At 35.6% G+C, this 19,195-nt stretch overlaps 1 protein-coding gene across 3 annotated transcripts in view; it reads right to left on the reverse strand.

Moving 5' to 3' along the window:
* CFAP47 (cilia and flagella associated protein 47) overlaps positions 1-19,195 on the reverse strand; it is a 502,187-nt gene that overhangs the window by 42,519 nt on the left and 440,473 nt on the right. For all 3 annotated transcript variants that reach the window (XM_070365964.1, XM_070365963.1, XM_070365962.1), the window contains 3 exons: positions 17,757-17,851; positions 14,122-14,274; positions 1,528-1,699 (listed from right to left, as the gene is read on the reverse strand). In XM_070365964.1, coding sequence (XP_070222065.1) covers positions 1,528-1,699; positions 14,122-14,274; positions 17,757-17,851 — 420 coding nt within the window. The remainder of the gene's footprint in view (positions 1-1,527; positions 1,700-14,121; positions 14,275-17,756; positions 17,852-19,195) is intronic.

Here is a 19,195-nt window from a genome sequence, read left to right on the forward strand (position 1 = left end):
TGGGTATAATTATTTTCTTGTTCTTTTTCAAAATTTAAAGCTATTGGTTTTATTTATTTATTTATTTATTTTAATCATTTAATGGTATGTCTTGCAGTGAACCATCCCAAATACATATGGAAGAAGAAATGACAAAAACAAATGAGTATGTGTGCATAAAATAGAATTATTAAACTACATCAGAACACCACAAGACACTCACAAAAATTTATAAATCATGAATATAAGTTGTCCTAAATCAGCTTCTCAAATATTCACCAAGAAGCTCTAAACTCACCAAATGTGGAACAAATATAAATTCACATTGGTTCTGTTCATACTCACTAATGATAACATTTTCCCCTTCTGGTTTTTGCTGGTAATTTCCCTGTCACTGAATCAACATAATACTAAGCTAAATGTGAAAAAATACTAACATATAAATGTTGAGTCACTAAGTTGTACCCGACTCTTTGTGATTCCATGGACTACAGTCCACCAGCTCCTCTGTCCATGGAATTCTCCAGGCAAGAATACTAGAGTAGGTTGCCATTTCTTTCTCCAGGGATCTTCCTGGTCCAGGGATCTAACTTGTGTCTCCTGCTTTGCAGGCAGATTCTTTACCACTGAGCCACCAAGGAATCCCATAGAAAAGTAAGAAAATTAAAAAAAAAAGCCCATAGAAAATTATGAAAATAATGTTTAATATGTACTTTCTTTTTACAATCTGATTTTATTACTGCTTCCTGAAGGGGACCCTGCTATCTTTTAGTTATTAGACTACATTCTCAAAGCCACTTTAAATACACACATGGGTACATTGAATGCATAGTTAAATTATAGAAATGGTTAAAAGCACAAGTAATATTGTCAATTGTTTTTTCATGGCCAGGCTGTATTTTGCACTTATTTGCAGTTCTAATCAGTGTCTCTGTATCAAGACATAAAATCCTGTCTCAGATGTGACCTATCATACAGTATGTGTAGATGCTAAGTATCAGTTGCCTAAAAACTAAATACAAAGACACTGGACGAGGTTTTCCAAAGGACAGGTATTCAAAGCTTACTATTCGCACAGACTCCAGTATGACCCTCTTATACTTTACCTTTAGTACAATGCTATGGTTTTGAATGGTAAAATGGTAATGACAGCAATCGCAAAGGAGGGCACTCAGCAGTTTCGTCATTTGAACTGGTTCTGAGAAGTAGTATGGAGAAATTCCATGTTGCCAATGTATAGCACCAAGTCTGCAATTAAAAATTGTTTTTCAAAGTAGACAGCCCTGTTTTGCTAATAGCATATCCTAATGACCTTGGGGAAGTCACAATTCCTGAAGGATATCTCAGATTTCTAATAATTTGGACTATTCTTTTTCATCAGAATACTTTTCACATCTGGATAGCTAGAAATAATCTATTTACCTCAATAGCATCAAAGAAGTAATGCAACTGACAAATAGAAAGATGGAAAGAAAAAGACCACATTATTTAGTTTAAAAGAGTAATAATATTGTTTAAAGAAATTAGGGTTTGTAAAAGCAGGTTTACCTCACTGGTTTGTTTGGTGTAAATATCAGACTGAAGACCAATGTTATCTGCTCATTATTGGCATTATAAGATTTTTTGATCAAACATAGAGCCACGCAGGATTCCAAACTAGCCTCTTCATCTTCAGATTCAAATTCAATGCCATATTCAAATTCACGTTTCATAGGTTTGTCTAAGAAAATCAAGATTTAAATGCATTTTAATTCAACTAAATACATATAGATTCAAAATCAATTATACGTCAGCACTAATCATACATAGGTATTTAGAGTGAGGGAGAGGGTATATGTTATTTAGCTTTGTGTTTGTAATACCTAGTGCGTTACCAGGTATATAATAGTATTCAGTATGCTTTTAAAAGTTAAATAAATGAATGGATATAGAAAAAAATTCACCCACTATCCTTAATCCCACCATTCTTAAATTTCAGACTAATAAAATAAGAAATAGACAAATGGAAACTAAAAATTAACATTTACTATAACATTTACTATTAACATTTACTATAAACACAATATGATATGCTGTATATATTAAAAGCTTATAAACATAATTTATAAAGAAAGTCACATTTAATAATTACTCAGTAAATCCCAAGTCACATTTAATAAGTACTCAGTAAACCTTATTAATGTAAAATAACAGACTGATCCATAATCTTATAAGATCTTTTTCTTTTTTTATGTACAAAAATAAATCTCAGACCTTCTGAATTACTAGCTTTCATCCTGTTGACCAAATTGGCAATTGTTCCTATTGATAACCATTCTTTGTTGTAGCAAAATCAATATGTCTACATTTAATATATTGATTTGTTCTGGGGATGGGATATGGAAATGTTCCATTGGAAGCCATACTCCATACTGAGAAGCAGCATTTAAGAGTTTTAGAGTTTTTAATGGGAGATGAAATTTCCACTGCATTCAAATAACATATTTTTCAAAGCAAATACTATTGAGATCTGCATCTGTTTCTGCTTAATTATCGAAGTCTTTATGGGAATGGCTGTGTCAGAATCAAGATAGGAAATGAGAAGCTAAATTTAGTTTCAGAAGCATTGAAATCCCTGTAGGGAATCTGTTACTATAGATATCATAATTCTAATCCTAAGAAGATCCACTGGTACAAAACACAGACCTGATTATCTGCAAGGGGAGGACAGGGGTCACGCAAGTAGGAACCATATTAGTACTTTTTACACTTTACATATTTCCCTTGTTTTAACTAAAATATAGTGATATGAACACATAAGGAAGAAAAATAGAGTCAGGTGGTACAAAATCCTAACAAACTGACATTCTGCATTGTGTCTTCAAGCTAACAAAGTAGAGTCTCTGCATTTTATTTGAAAAGTCATATTATCAAGTTAAAAGCATACTTTTTGCAATGTTCCCAACTTGGAGAGAATCTGTATAGTACTTTTATGTGTACTGGGTTGATCAGAGCTAAGTCAGTGAGACCAGTGTAAATTAGTTATCATCTGATTGTTGTATAAAATTAATTAAAAATAATTGATTAAAATTAAGCAGAAGAGGCTATGAGAGCTCAGGTCCTGGGAACTTGACTGCTAAGGTCCTGAGGAGGAGACCATAAATACTAAAGTTAAAAAGAAAGTTGATAAGGGCATCCTGCATGTAGACAAAGAAAATACCTCTTAGGCATCAGAGCAGCATGAGGGAATTTTCCACAGTGCGAATTACCTCAGCCTCTTTGGGAAAGAACTCAAGTATGACAAATATAGCTCGTGACTTTGAAAGAACAAATGCACACTTCTAAAAAACATTTAAATACATGTCAGTCAGTCAGTCAGTTCAGTTGCTCAGTCATGTCCTACTCCTTGCGACCCCATGAATCACAGCACGCCAGGCCTCCCTGTCCATCAACAACTCCCGGAGTTCACTCAGACTCACGTCCATTGAGTCAGTGATGTCACCCAGCCATCTCATTCTCTGTCGACCCCTTCTCCTCCTGCCCCCAATCCCTCCCAGCATCAGAGTCTTTTCCAATGAGTCAACTCTTCGCATGAGGTGGCCAAAGTAGGAGTTTCAGCTTCAGCATCATTCCTTCCAAAGAAATCCCAGGGCTGATCTCCTTCAGAATGGACTGGTTGGATCTCCTTGCAGTCCAAGAGACTCTCAAGAGTCTTCTCCAACACCACAGTTCAAAAGCATCAATTCTTCGGCACTCAGCCTTCTTCACAGTCCAACTCTCACATCCATACATGACCACAGGATAAACAAGAGCCTTGACTAGACGGACCTTTGTTGGCAAAGTAATGTCTCTGCTTTTCAATATACTATCTACGTTGGTCATAACTTTCCTTCCAAGGAGTAAGCGTCTTTTAATTTCATGCTTGCAGTCACCATGTGCAGTGATTTTGGAGCCCAGAAAAATAAAGTCTGCCACTGTTTCCACTGTTTCCCCATCTATTTCCCATGAAATGATGGGACTGGATGCCATGATCTTCATTTTCTGAATGTTGAGCTTTAAGCCAACTTTTTCACTCTCCACTTTTACTTTCACTGCTACTGCTAAGTCGCTTCAGTTGTGTCCGACTCTGTGTGACCCCATAGATGGCAGCCCACCAGGCTCCCCCGCCCCTGGGATTCTCCAGGTAAGAACACTGCAGTGGGTTGCCATTTCCTCACTTTCACTAAAAGAGGCTTTTTAGTTCCTCTTCACTTTCTGCCATAAGGGTGGTGTCATCTGCATATCTGAGGTTATTGATATTTCTCCCGGCAATCTTGATTCCAGCTTGTGTTTCTTCCAGTCCAGCATTTCTCATGATATACTCTGCATATTAGTTAAATAAGCAGGGTGACAATATACAGCCTTGATGTACTCCCTTTTCCTATTTGGAACCAGTCTGTTTTTCCATGTCCAGTTCTAACTGTTGCTTCCTGACCTGCATACAGATTTCTCAAGAGGCAGGTCAGGTGGTCTGGTATTCCCATCTCTTTCAGAATTTTCCACAGTTTATTGTGATCCACACAGTCAAAGGCTTTGGCATAGTCAATAAAGCAGAAGTAGATGTTTTTCTGGAACTCTCTTGCTTTTTCGATGATCCAGCGGATGTTGGCAATTTGATCTCTGGTTCCTCTGCCTTTTCTAAAACCAGCTTGAACATCTTATCATTTATATTTATATTTCTTTTTTCATTTGGTCAGTAATAACTGAACACATTCCTTGAAATTAGAAATAAGGTTCTTGTCCCCATGGAACTTATAACTGGGAGGAAAGAATTGTCAATAAACTACCAGTGATACCGCAACGTTTTCAGTGATGACTATGACAACAGCTGCTATGGAGAAGCAGAAGAGGCTATGAGAGCTCAGGTCCTGGGAACTTGACTGCCAAGGTCCTGAGGAGGAGACCAATACACCAAAGTTAAAAAGAAAGTTGATAAGGGCCTCCTGCATATAGACAAAGAAAATGCCTCTTAGGCATCAGAGCAGCATGAGGGAATTTTCCACAGTGGGAATTACCTCAGCCTCTTTGGGAAATAACTTAAGCAGGTGGAGCAAAAGGGAGTGGGATGAAATTTCCAAGAGATGAAATGGGCATAATGGGCAAGACCATGCAGGGTATGGTGACGATTTGGGACTTCTTAAGAAGAGCAAGAACCTATGGAATGTTTTAAATATGGAAATGATGTGCTTGTTTAATGGTAAAGTGAGCAAAAGGGGGTTAGTAGAGAAGGTAATGATGTCTGCAGTAGTTCAGGCCAGGTGGTGACTTGCACAAGGGTGAGAGGAAGATGGAGATTAAGCTCAAGCAATGCCCTGTGAAGAATGAAGTGGGGACCATGGGAGCAGTCCTGACTGGTAACCAAAATCATGAGCTTATCATTTCAGTAATGTATTCATACCCTTAACATACATACAAAATATTTAATCAAACATATTTCAGAGAATTATAGAGTATGATATATCTATATTTATCTATCTACTTATCATCTACCGTCTTACACGCCACACACCTGTGGCAGATTCATTTTGATATTTGGCAAAACTAATACAATTATGTAAAGTTTAAAAATAAAATAAAATTAAAAAAAAACAATAATGGTAATAATCACTTGGGTATGGCAAGTGGTCATTACATTGAATAAGAAGGGTATGCTTCCATCCTTGTGTAATTATGCAACCTAATGCCTGTATCATCATGGCAATAAATCATGCAATGGGCACTATCATGGTCAAGGGTGCCAGATATGTGGGTGAATTTTCTCAGGACAATGATTGATTTTTATTCAATGTGTAAGAATATTAGTAATTTTTAAAAACCCTTGACAAAACATGATAAATGGTCAAAAAGTATTGAATTGTAACCGATTTATTTGGAAAATATATTGTGAAACTGTGTGTTTTATACCATTTTAATCTGTAAGAAATACACTTCATAGCAAACCCAACCAAAATGTCTCAATGAGAAGTGAACATCAAAGTATAATGAACACTGTTATTCATGTTCTTTCATAAATTTCTATAGTTGTCTCTTCATTAATAATAGGCATCTACATTTGCTTGACAGGATGTAATAATCATAGAAGGAAGGAATGGAGTACTGAACACAAATTTGAAAGAGGATAATGACAACAAGGTATTCAAAGAAAATAGAGGATATTGGATAAACCACCTAAAGCTATTTTCTTTGAACAGATAATGAAGAATGTGCCATCTGCACACTTTTATTATTTTTACAAAATTGTGTATCTTTTTGAAGGGTTATTTAATTTACATGTTTTACTTCACTTTCATAAGGTCATTTAATAGACCAAACATTTTGATTAACTTAAAATAACTGCATACTCTTTTGCTACAACTGCAAGTAGAGTAAACTACAGAACGAAAATTAAAGGAAGAAAGTGGCAACATAGCTAATGCTTGTCTTACACATTTCATTTTAAACAAGAATCCAGAGATAAAAGATAAAGGAACTTTTTGTAACATAAACATTTTATCCAGCCATTTAGCAATGTAGCACCAAATTTCAGAATCTATTTAAGATTAGGTACCATATTTTTGTACTTTCTGATACAATATTATTTCATGTATTAATGAGAAAACCCACCAAATGACATTGAAAGAATCATGTTTCCATCTCGAACTGTCATTTGTCAGTGACCGAAGATGGGTCCTCTAATACATCACTGTCACAAAATGCCCAACCAGAGCTTTAAATGATAATACTGGTAATATCTAACACTTACGACACACTGAGAACCAGGCACTTTAAAGAATTCTATGCATTTACACTTAATCTTAAAAAAAATCCTATGAAATAGATACTATCTCCATACTACAGTTGAAGAAACAGAGTTTATAGAGAAGTAAAATAATTTTGTCAAGGTCGTATAGAAATTAAATAGAAGAACCCAAGTTGTCTGAGTACAGATGTCACAGCTGAGGATACCAGGCCTGGCAAGTGGCACAACTGCTGAGAAGATGCCATCAGCAGCAGCTTCTGGAAGTATGCAGGCCATTATCTGTGCAAGGGAGTGTTCTGGCCCTCAGGGTAGAGGCCTGGGTCACTCAAACATTGAGATTCCGGTCAGAGGAAGAGGAGCCATCAATAGAGATGGAAAAGGGATAACCAGAGAGATGTAAGCTCAGAGCACAAATTTGACCACTGGATTAGGCATACTGGATAGGGCTGACAATCTTGTCAATGGTACTCTTACTAGAGTAGTTAGGACAGAAGACTTAATGGAGTGAGTTGAGCAGAGAAAGCAAGATGAAAAGAAGCAGAGGGAAGGATCAAGTCTAGAGGCCAATGTGGGGTCATGGGAGGGCCAATGACAGGCTTCTCTGGAGCTGGTTGTGATTACAGACCAAATCCAACATGAGCATTGTCACGTATACAACATGCAACAAGATGACTGGCCTTTGCGTAATATGAGACCAGTGTGACAAACAAATCAGCAAATCAGGCACGAAAAAGACAGTAGATTAATCAAAGAAAGACAGCCTCAAGCTATAGTACACCTGGGATATAAAAGGAAGTGGCATGAATTTGTTATGCAGTTAAATGGCAAAACTACTCTCACAGAAAAAGTCCCACAGAGAGAAAATCACTGAACTAATCTCCAGAGAGGCATAGAGAAGGCAGAGACCAGAGTTACTTAGGAAGAATAAATACAATCATAGGGGAAATACTGCCCACAGGGTATAATTTGTAGTCTTATAGAAGTCACATTTCAAAATACTGTCTAAAAATAAAAGCAGTATAATATCCCAGTAGGGCAACACCAATTGATTTAAGTAGTACAGGTGCATAAATCTAACATGTTGGATAGACAATTTCTTGAATTCCTTGACAACAGTCTGTGCCTTGTTAATTTTGGCATCTCTGGGACTCAGCATAATACCTGGCAACAAAGATGTTCCCAAGATTGTTGTTGAATAAAAAAGATATGAAAGTGATCAATCCTCATTAACTCAATGGTGTTTTTGAGGAGTCAGGGTAGAAAGAGAATAGAGAGGTCCTAGTGTTTTCATTTAAATGAGGTTTGATGGTTTTATTGGACCCTCAGAAAGAAGATGGTGAAAAGTAAGAGAAAATAATGGGAAGGCAGTGGTGGGGATCCTTATTTCCTATTGACCATGTTTACATAAAGAGGCTTTTTCATTTGCTAGAAGGGAAAGGTATAGGAGGGAAAAATATCTCAGCATCAGTCTCCTTCATCATGTTCTGCCCTCTGAGAGAAAACAACATATCTGATCAGTGAATTTGGGTGAAGAAGTGAAGCCTGAGCAGATGAGCAGACCCTTCTCTTTCTTTTCTGATATCGTCAATCAGCATGCACACTTTCTCTTCCTTCTTTGTGTGTTGATCGTTTATTCCTGTACACTGGCTAGTTTGGGGTAAATGCACTCAATTGTGGTGGAAGGTATTGACAAGCCCAAATGAATCCATAGTACCAAGTCATTTTCCAGTTCACCTTTATAATAAAGGTAGCTTTTGATCTCCATCTGCCTTATTTCTACATCTACTTTTCAGATGACTAGAAATTTGGATGAAGGAACACAGGTTGTTAATTAATGATCACACCTAAAATCCCATCACAGCTTAAGCCACAGAGTAAAATGCTTTAATTTCCACCATAAGGGATTTAAGAGACTATAGGAAGTACAAAATGGCATGAACAACATGACTTTTGGATTCTATTTAATGTGTTGAGTAAACTATAATCAAATGACACACATAGGTGAAAACAGCTGGTTTGCCTTTATATAAAGACTAAAATTGTATTCAGGCTTGTGACCAGCCCCATCCCTTCATAAAGAAATAGGTGAGAAGGGAACAGCAAGCAGGGGGACTTTCAGAGACTGCATGCAATTTGGTTACATCTTTGCAATTGGGCAGTAAAAGGAATCCAGCAATTACCAGATGCTTTTAAGGAACTCAGACCAGAGAGAGGTCAACTGATTTATCAAATATTCAGAGAAAAGACATTAAGACATTAATATTTTTAATGTTTAAAAACATTAAAATTGAGTGTGCTTAGTTGCTCAGTCGTGTCTGATTCTTTGCGACCCCAGGCACTGTAGCCCACCAGGCTCCTTTATCCATGGGATTCTCCAGGCAAGAATACTGGAGTAGGTTGCCATTTCCTCCAGGGGATCTTCCCAACCCAGGGATTGAACCCAGGTCTCCCACATTGCAGGAAAACTCTTTACCGTCTGAGCCATCAGGGAAGTCACTGAAGAAACCTACTTCTGTATAGCAAGACATGCTTCAGAACAGAAACAGATGTTTACAAATTAAAATGTCTTTTGCAAAAAAAAAAAAAAAAAAAGATGATCTCCTTGAGTTTGGTGGTATTGAGCAGAGAAAAAGCTACTAGAGAATGATGGGAAGAGATAAGACTGCAAACCTTCCAAATAGTTATTTTCAACAGTAAGCATTATTTTTCATCATGAAAAGTAATGAAGTAGTAAAATATGAGCCATATAAAAAGGTGTATATTCAAGAGCTATTTAAAAGAGAGACTCTTTTTCCTTATATGCCTTTCGAATCTCTCAGAATGATGTTGGCAGCCTCCTTATAGACCATTCTTATCTAGGAGAGAGTGGATTTTTTTTTTCAGGTAATAAGATCTAATCAACTTCTATTATCAGAAATATGTGTGTATATATATATATATATATATATATATATATATATATTTAACTTGCAACCTGACAAGGGTACGATTTAAACAATTTAAGTAGCAAGAACATATTAAAATGAGTCCTGAATGTAAGCATTTCTTTACCTTCCTTACTTCATGTCATAGAAGCATCAACATTTTGCCTTCAACAGGATAGATTTCAAATAAAAATCAAGCTTGAAGACTAAACTATTAAAATTCATTGAAGCATAACAGGATGTCACACAAAACAATGTTTTCACTTCAGAAACTGAACATTCACTGGGGAACACTTGTTATAGGTTGCCTGCATATTAAAATTGTTTTATATTTTAGTAAGAAAGTACTCACATTTATTTATCACTGGAAATTGGAAACTGTATTACACATTTGGATTCTGTGGTTAATCTACACTAATATTCTTATCCCTGATATGCATAAACAATCAGAATTTTTTTTTTATATTGGTTACTGGTTGAAGAAAAAAAAAGCCAATAGAATTTCATTTACTTAACAATTACTTTTTCTACATTTGTCCAATGCTACTACATGATTCACTAAAGCAAAATCTGTACCCAACTCATAATAATTTTTGGAGATAAATGGAAATGGTTCGCATCAGTCTGATTTCATTATTAATACATAATTCTTTGAAATAGAGAGTAACTGTATAGGTGTTCCAGTGGAAAATTCCCCTGTTCTCATACAAATTTATTTTACTTTTTATAAATTTAAGCAGGCTGTGATTATGTTAGCATTTTTCAATTAAAAAATGAAAATTCAACCAAGGAGAAAAAAAGTAGTAAATTAATATAATTAAAAATTAAATATCTCATTGTGCAACCTAGTGACAGTATTACTATCTCTTACTCTCATATACTTCATACTATCCATAACTTTCCAGTAAACCAAAAAGAAGTTAATCTGAACTAATTTTTTTGAATCTTTTGAACTACACTGGGTACATATAACATAGATACTCATTTCATAATTCCATCTCCAGCTTTTAAAACAGTGCCTGAAAAATTTTATAATGAGAGTGTGTGGGGAAGATGATTCTGATATTTTTATAATCTGTTTAAGAAATAGTTATTATTTCTAGAGACTCTTCTACATTTACTCTTAGAATGCCTATTTGCAAATAACAGAACCCCCATCTGAATAATCTTTTTTGGAAGACACCAAGTGTTTCATGAAGTAAAGGAAGAGTTAAGCATGACAGAGCCATGTGTATATCGATGAGCAGACAGAGAAAGGAGACCTACAAAGAGAAGACAAAGCAGGCCTGCAGAGAAAAGTAGAGAAATAAATACTCCCTAGCACTACATATTACAGCTTCAGCAAATGAAGATAAACAAACTTCCTGCATTTGACTACAGAAGATTTGGGGGAGCCCAACCTTGAGGTTGGAGCCCAACTTGCCCACTTTGGCCAGGAGGACAGCATATGACTGAACTATGATAAGAATCTTGTGGCAAGACTGGGAGGTAGTTTCCATAAAAAGGGAGTGGAAGTTGGCAGGCCGGGCAGAGCAGACTGTCTCATAGATGCTGACCGTGCTGGGAAAGTAGATGGTAAATGTAGACAAGTGGCACGTGATCCCACCCAGGTTAATAACAAGTTAATGTCCTAGAGAAATGACTGGAATGACAGTAGGGGACAAATGGTGAATGTAATTCTGGATTATTTTACATAGATTAAATAACATTTTAGTAGATAAAAAATGAGGAAAACAATAGAATGGAAAAGACTAGAGATCTCTTCAAGAAAATTAGAGATACCAAGGGAACATTTCATGCAAAGATGGGCTCGATAAAGGACAGAAATGGTATGGACCTAACAAAAGCAAAAGATATTAAGAAGAGGTGGCAAGAATACACAGAAGAACTGTAGAAAAAGGAGCTTCACAACCCAGATAATCACGATGGTGTGATCAGGCACCCAGAGCCAGACATCCTGGAATGTGAAGTCAAGTGGGCCTTAGGAAGCATCACTATGAACAAAGCTAGTGGAGGTGATGGAATTCCAGTTGAGCTATTTCAAATCCTGAAAGATGATGCTGTGAAAGTGCTATACTCAATATGCCAGCAAATTTGGAAAACTCAGCAGTGGCCACAGGACTGGAAAAGGTCAGTTTTCATCCCAATCCGAAAGAAAGGCAATACCAAAGAATGTTCAAACTACCACACAATCGCACTCTTCTCACATGCTAGTAAAGTAATGCTCAAAATTCTGCAAGCCAGGCTTCAGCAATACGTGAACCATGAACTTCCAGATGTTCAAGCTGGGTTTAGAAAAGGCAGAGGAACCAGAGATCAAATTGCCAACATCTGCTGGATTATGGAAAAACCAAGAGAGTTCCAGAAAAACATCTATTTCTGCTTTATTGACTATGCCAAAGCCTTTGACTGTGTGGATCACAATAAACTGTGGAAAATTCTGAAAGAGATGGGAATACCAAACCATCTGACCTGCCTCTTGAGAAACCTATATGCAGGTCAGGAAGCAACAGTTAGAACTGGACATGGAACAACAGACTGGTTCCAAATAGGAAAAGCAGTATGTCAAGGCTGTATATTATCACCCTGTTTATTTAACTTCTATGCAGAGTACATCATGAGAAACGCTGGGCTGGAAGAAGCACAAGCTGGAATCAAGATTGCTGAGAGAATATCAATAACCTCAGATATGCTGATGACACCACCCTTATGGGAGAAAGTGAAGAGGAACTAAAAAGCCTCTTGATGAAAGTGAAAGAGGAGAGTGAAAAAGTTGGCTTAAAGCTCAACATTCAGAAAACGAAGATCATGGCATCTGGTCCCATCACCTCATGGGAAACAGATGGTGAAACAGTGGAAACAGTGTCAGACTTTATTTTTTGGGGCTCCAAAATCACTGCAGATGGTGACTGCAGCCATGAAATTAAAAGATGCTTACTCCTTGGAAGGAAAGTTATGACCAACCTAGATAGCATATTCAAAAGCAGAGATATTACTTTGCCAACAAAGGTCCATCTAGTCAAGGCTATTGTTCATCCTGTGGTCATGTATGGATGTGAGAGTTGGACTGTGAAGAACCCTGAGTGCCAAAGAATTGATGCTTTTGAACTGTGGTGTTGGAGAAGACTCTTGAGAGTCCCTTGGACTGCAAGGAGATCCAACCAGTCCATTCTGAAGGAGATCGGCCCTGGGATTTCTTTGGAGGGAATGATGCTGAAGCTGAAACTCCAGTACTTTGGCCACCTGATGTGAAGAGTTGACTCATTGGAAAAGACTCTGATGCTGGGAGGGATTGGGGGCAGGAGGAGAAGGGGACGACAGAGGATGAGACGGCTGGATGGCATCACTGACTCGATGGACGTGAGTCTGGGTGAACTCTGGGAGTTGGTGATGGACAGAGAGGCCTGGCATGCTGTGATTCATGGGGTCGCAAAGAGTCAGACATGACTGAGTGACTGAACTGAACTGAACTGAACACCATCTGAGTGTGACTAAGTTGTGCTGAGGGACTGCTATTCATATTCATCAGAAATATCTTTAATCATTTAAAATGCGAATTTATTACTTAATAATATAGAAATTGTTACTATAAAAAGTAAAGATTATTTTACTATCTACTGTATATCCTCTCTATACTCTTGTATACTCTCCCTTCTGTTATACCTCATTTACATTCTCTCATCACTGAAATAATTAGACACAGAGATGATAGTAGTGAGATCAAAGTAAAAAACTATAGACCAAAATAAGAAAACTAGAGAAGATATTTTGATTCTGCAAGACATTTCATACTTAATTTTGTGGTTTCTTTCCTTTACAAATAATACATAAAGATTTCTCCCATTGATACTAATAAAACAATTGTTAAGGGAATTTCCCTTTCAATGGGAATAGGAGCTTTCTACTTTATTTCATGCGGAAGATGGCTGAAAACTAAAGTTTGTATCATTGAGAGTTGATTTTGCCAGACCATTAACTTTTTGAAATGTCTTGTTTAAGATGCCAAATGTCAGAGGGATTATTATACAAAATATATTTGGGTATTGAATCTAATTTATGTACATTTTTCTATCTCTTTAAATAAATATTTTATTCAAGGTCATTCTTTCAAATTTAAAGCTACAAGCCATGGCTTTAATCACATTCCATAATCAGAAAAAGAGAATAAAGTAAGAAATTAAAGTTGGCAGAAATGAAAATTACAGTTACTACAATTTTTCTTTCCTCACTGATGACATAACCTGAATCTATTCTTATAAATCCATTAATGACCATAACTACTGTCATTTGCAGAAAACTACTATGTAAAGAGGACAAAAATAACACTCGTTGGGCACTAACTGTAAATGAGAAACAAATGGGCATCAGTTTTCATGTAACTGAGTAATCAGCAACCTGAAATTTAGGAAATTGAGTTTTTATTTATTATAATTTTTTATCCCCATGACTGTGTTCTCTTACCTTCTATATCTTCATAATATGCATATGATTTTCTTTTTGGAATCACTGTAAAGTCTGACAGCTCTAAGATAGGATTTTCTCCCAAAAAATCTCCATCCAGTAAGACTTCCACCTCCTCTTCTAGCCTCTTCCTGGCCTGACATGTTATGACAACTACAGGAGAGAAATATTTTCAGTTAATTTGACTAATGGGTTATTCGATTGTTACTGAGATAGAAAAAAATGAATTATGCTATGAAAAATAGAAGTCCCTTTGGCAGACTTTGGCATGTCATTGCATCTGGTATTAACACACATACACTCATTCAGTATCTATATACACTGACATTTTGGAAGCAACATGAATATTAAATAATATGTAAAAACAGCATGACAAGAGATAAATCTAGAAGATACACAGCAAAGTATAGAAGATTACATTAAGGTGCAGAAATGTGATTCAGGGACTAGATTTTTCAGCTATTTGTGAGCTTATTATGGTAAACACCAAGCTTTACTTAAATAAAAATACTACAGCAAATACTTTCAAATAATTTTTTAAAAGTCCTATAATATTTATTTTACAATACTTTTGGAATATGTCTTATTATCTCCTAAACTAAAAATATTAATTTAATTAATATTTAACTAAAAATAATATTACATGCACCTTGAAATGTACTTAAATTATTTAAGTAAAATATTTTAATTTCCATGTGTGAATTGCTCTTAAATTTATAAAATACACTATTTAGCAGTTAAAAATAAAACTGTAATTATTTATTTAAATAATATTAAGCAGTATTATATATTAATTTACAGCATTCAACATTAAATTAATGTAACTTTATATATTTCTTTCTATATATTAAACTCCAACATTTTCTTATATAAATTTTAGACGTGTTAGTGATCTTGTGAGTAACAAAATATTATATCTATATATAGCTAATAATTTTATAAAGGAATGTTACTATCCTGGCACTATCTCTATAATATTATGAGGCCATGTATACTAGAGTCCATATTTCTCTAAAATATATCAAGTGTTATATTTTATCAGTTCAGATGCACACAGGACATAAACTGAATATGAGATAAAAAGTGAATTGTAATATTAAAAAAACTTTTTGAAATATATTACTCTATGCTTTTATGGCATCACTAATAACATATTTTAAAATAATTTTATTAGAATATAGAATATAGTGCTTTACAGCAGGAGCTCCTGCTGTATGGAAAAAAAAGATAATAATAATATGTTCATCAGAACTGCAAAACTGGATAATGTCAGCAGATTTACATGTTTTTGCAATATGTACCACATCTACAGTAAATAAATAATTAAAATAAATTTTAATTCTTAAATTTACAGGTTGATACTGAACATTTTGGACTTAGAATTAATTATGTGAAATGTACAATGGGGTACAAAGTTAGATGTAAATTAAGTGGGTTGAAATGGCTGAAGAAAATGTACAAGCTTTTCTGGTTATAATTAGCTTCAGTCTTAGAGCATTAAATCGGAAATTAGTGTGATCAAAGTTACAATTAGTATCATGTCACTGGTCTTGTCCTATAAGTCCTTAGGAAATTAGTGCCCTAGCAAGACCAGCATTGCTAAATCACAATGGATTCACATTCCATTGTCTTTACACTGTGATAGGGAGTGCAGCCCTTTTCCAATTATCTACCTCAATGGACAGGAGCAGATTAGAATGCACAAAGGGAAAAGGTGGCTCACAGTGCAACAAAAGTACCCTGGGCTTGAGAACAACCTGGGTTATAGATACACATAGAAAAAAAGAAAACGAAACAACAAACATTGATGGTGATGCAGTTGAGCAGGGAAAGCAATGGGTTATTTCCGATATGTTCTTAGGAATGAAGAATGGACTGTACAGAGAGTAAATAATATTTATTTATAAAATCTTACCCATTTGTTTCTCAAGGGCATTTGTAGAGAAAAAGAATTACTAGAATAGGTTTTAGACTTTTGATAAAATGATTTAATAACTACTACACAATCTGCTCAGAACACAGATGTTCACTTGGTTGTGCTAATATAACACAGGCTATTTACAGAACTCACATTTACTTTAAAAAAAATATTAATTACTAAGAGAAGTGACTTGATAGAAAATGTCTATATTTTGGAAGCATATTTAACCTTTATTGAAGACAACGGTACAAGAAATTTATGTTTTTATTTTCTCATAGGCTTTATTTTAGACTTCTAAAAATCTGCTTTAAATCTTTAATCTGGGGGGAAAAAAAAAAAACAGTATCTGGAGTAGACACGAGCAATACTGCTGTTAGAATTCCAACAGAGTAATGTCTAGGCTGTATTACATCACTTTGATTGGAACACTATTATAAATTTTAAACTGCTCAGCTCTATGGAAAGTATACAAACAACTATGTCCTAGATGGAAATAAAAAAAATATTTTGACATGTTTGTGAAGCATTCTGAAGATAATTTAGTGTATGTGAAATATTTATGTGTTGATAGTTTTTTTTTAACACAAGAATAAAAATACTTCAAGTAAAACAAACGACATTTATTGTCAAAGGAATTGTTAGGTATGTGGATTTTCACTCCACTTAAAATTAAACTCCATAAGGAAATATACAATCTTGTTCTTCCTTTATAACCAGTGTATCTGGGGAAATGCTGTTATTCACAAGCAAAACTTGCTATTTTCTCTTCTAAGTGCGGTGACATAATTTATTCCAGTAAAGACAAGCCCTTTTTCATTAGCAAACACTGGTATTGGAGGGAGAAGGAAAATCCAAAATTTCAAGACTTCTTATAGCTTATTTATGTTGTTCAAGGTGGAGATTGAAAACAGATATCCCTTTGCTGTGCAATTCAGTGATTCTTACTTATGAAGAACTATGCCTAGAGCCTGGTAAGGGGCTGGGATACTAAATTTCACCCTATGGTTATCTAAGAGGAATTGTGCTGGTTATCTAAGAGGAATTCTTACACTGACCCTGGGAAGAAAATGGGAACATCAAAGTATGCAGAAGAAGTGAAGAGTGTTAAGGAAAGAGAACATACAGAAACTTGAGATAAGTCTGGAGTATGTGGAGGAAAAAAGGGGTCATTGAGAAAAAGGCATTTTAAGAGTAGAGATTTGATGTTGCATGTTTGGTGGCAAAGCAAACCTCCCTGAAACCTCCATAGTACATTCTGACTAGTTTTTGGAGAACAGAATCAAAGATTTCTGTTAGGAAAACTAACAGAGGAATCATCATCCCCATGAGTTACACAGAAGCCAGAATATGGTGATTAAATGTAATCCAAGAAGCCAAGTACCTAGGAATCTTACAAATCTAGTGCAGGGCTCAGAGCGCATCAAAGACTGTTAAATAAAGGGGTCTGAAGTTGATGTTATTTCAATCTTAGCTGATTGGTAGGTTTCATCAACAGCAAGAACAACAGGAAATGGTATAGTTTTGTGAAAAGATCATTGAACTTACTGTTAAGAGACCAGATTCAGTCCTAGTGTTCCCACCAACAGAGCTGAGTGACTTTAAACCTACTTTCTCTGAACCTGGATTTTCTTGCTTGTACAAAGAAGAGATGTGATTAGAGGGTCTCTAAGATCCCTTAAAATCCTAGTGTTCTCTGACTGTAAGATATACTTACTCTGTGGGCTTTCAGGAGGTGATGTCTGTGGGACTCCAATAATAGGGTATATCCAGCGTATTTCTAGGATTTCTTCACTGTCTAGTCCCAAACCCCTGATTAGAAATTAAATTATTAAGAGTGAATAAAAGCATAAACACTTTCAGTATTAGTATAAAATAACACATTTTTAGTGACCTAATGATACTTTAAACAAAGCTTATAAATTTAAACTTTGGTGGAGTGAAACTAAGTATGAAATAAAAAACATTTTCTGCAGATGCTGATTTTTACAAACATTTCAAACCAAACCCTGGGAAATCATCACTAAGAAAACGGTGGTACAATCATTGCCAGAGCCAAGTTACAACTGAAGACCTCTTTTCCCTACATTCAAAGGTTGGTACAGCAGCTGGCCCTCCACATCTGTGGTTTCTGAATCCACAGATTCAACCAACCATGAACTGAAAGTATTATATAAAAAAAAAAAGAAAGAAATTCTGGAAAGTTTAAAAAAACCCCAAAACTTCTATTTACATAGCATTTACATTGTATTAGGCATTATAATAACACAGAGGTGATTTAAGGGCTTCCCAAGTGGTGTTAGTGGTAAAGAATCCGCCTGCCCATTTAGGAGATGCAGGAGACACGAGTTCGATCCCTGGGTATGGAAAATCTCCTGGAGGAGGAAATGGCAACCCACTCCAGTATCCTGGCCTGGAAATCCCATGGACAGAGTAGCCTGGCAGGCTACAGCCCATAGGGTCACAAAAGAGACACGACTGAGCACAACACAGCAGCAGAGTTGTATACCTGTGGTGGATTCATTTTGATATTTGGCAAAACTAATACAATTAGGTAAAGGTTAAAAATAAAATTAAATTAAAAAAAAAATAAAGTATATGGAAGGATGTGTATGGGTTATATGCAAATTCTATGCCGTTTTATGTAATGGACTTGAGCAGCAATGGATTTTGGTATCCATGGGGGTCTTGGAATCCGTCCCCCAAAGATACTGAGGGACGACTGTATTGGTATTAATATTTACTGATGTGACTAAACTGTGATTAATAAGAGGTAATACAGTTTCCATGGGTTATACTCTAAACTGGATAGGAAAAGCACAAAAGAAAAAATGCCGATAAGTATGGGACTTCAGAAAGTAATGGGGAAGGTACTTTTGGAGGCTACCAGTTAAAAAAAAAGGGGGCATTTGTAAAATTATTCAAAGTCCATCAGACACCACCAGGAGGACAGCAATACTAGGAAATGGTTTTGATTGTTGTTGAAAATAGATTTTTCTTATTAAAGATGGAGCATAAGACACAACAGGCAGGACCAGCTTCACCAGCATAGGACCTGTTCAACAGCACAAGAACTCCACACTTGGAATCGCTCATGTTTGTTTAATGTCTTGAAATTCTTAATACTTTTTGAACAACGGCCTCCTCACTTTCATT

This window comes from Bos mutus, chromosome X, assembly GCF_027580195.1.
Source record: "Bos mutus isolate GX-2022 chromosome X, NWIPB_WYAK_1.1, whole genome shotgun sequence".
Lineage (NCBI taxonomy): Eukaryota > Metazoa > Chordata > Mammalia > Artiodactyla > Bovidae > Bos > Bos mutus.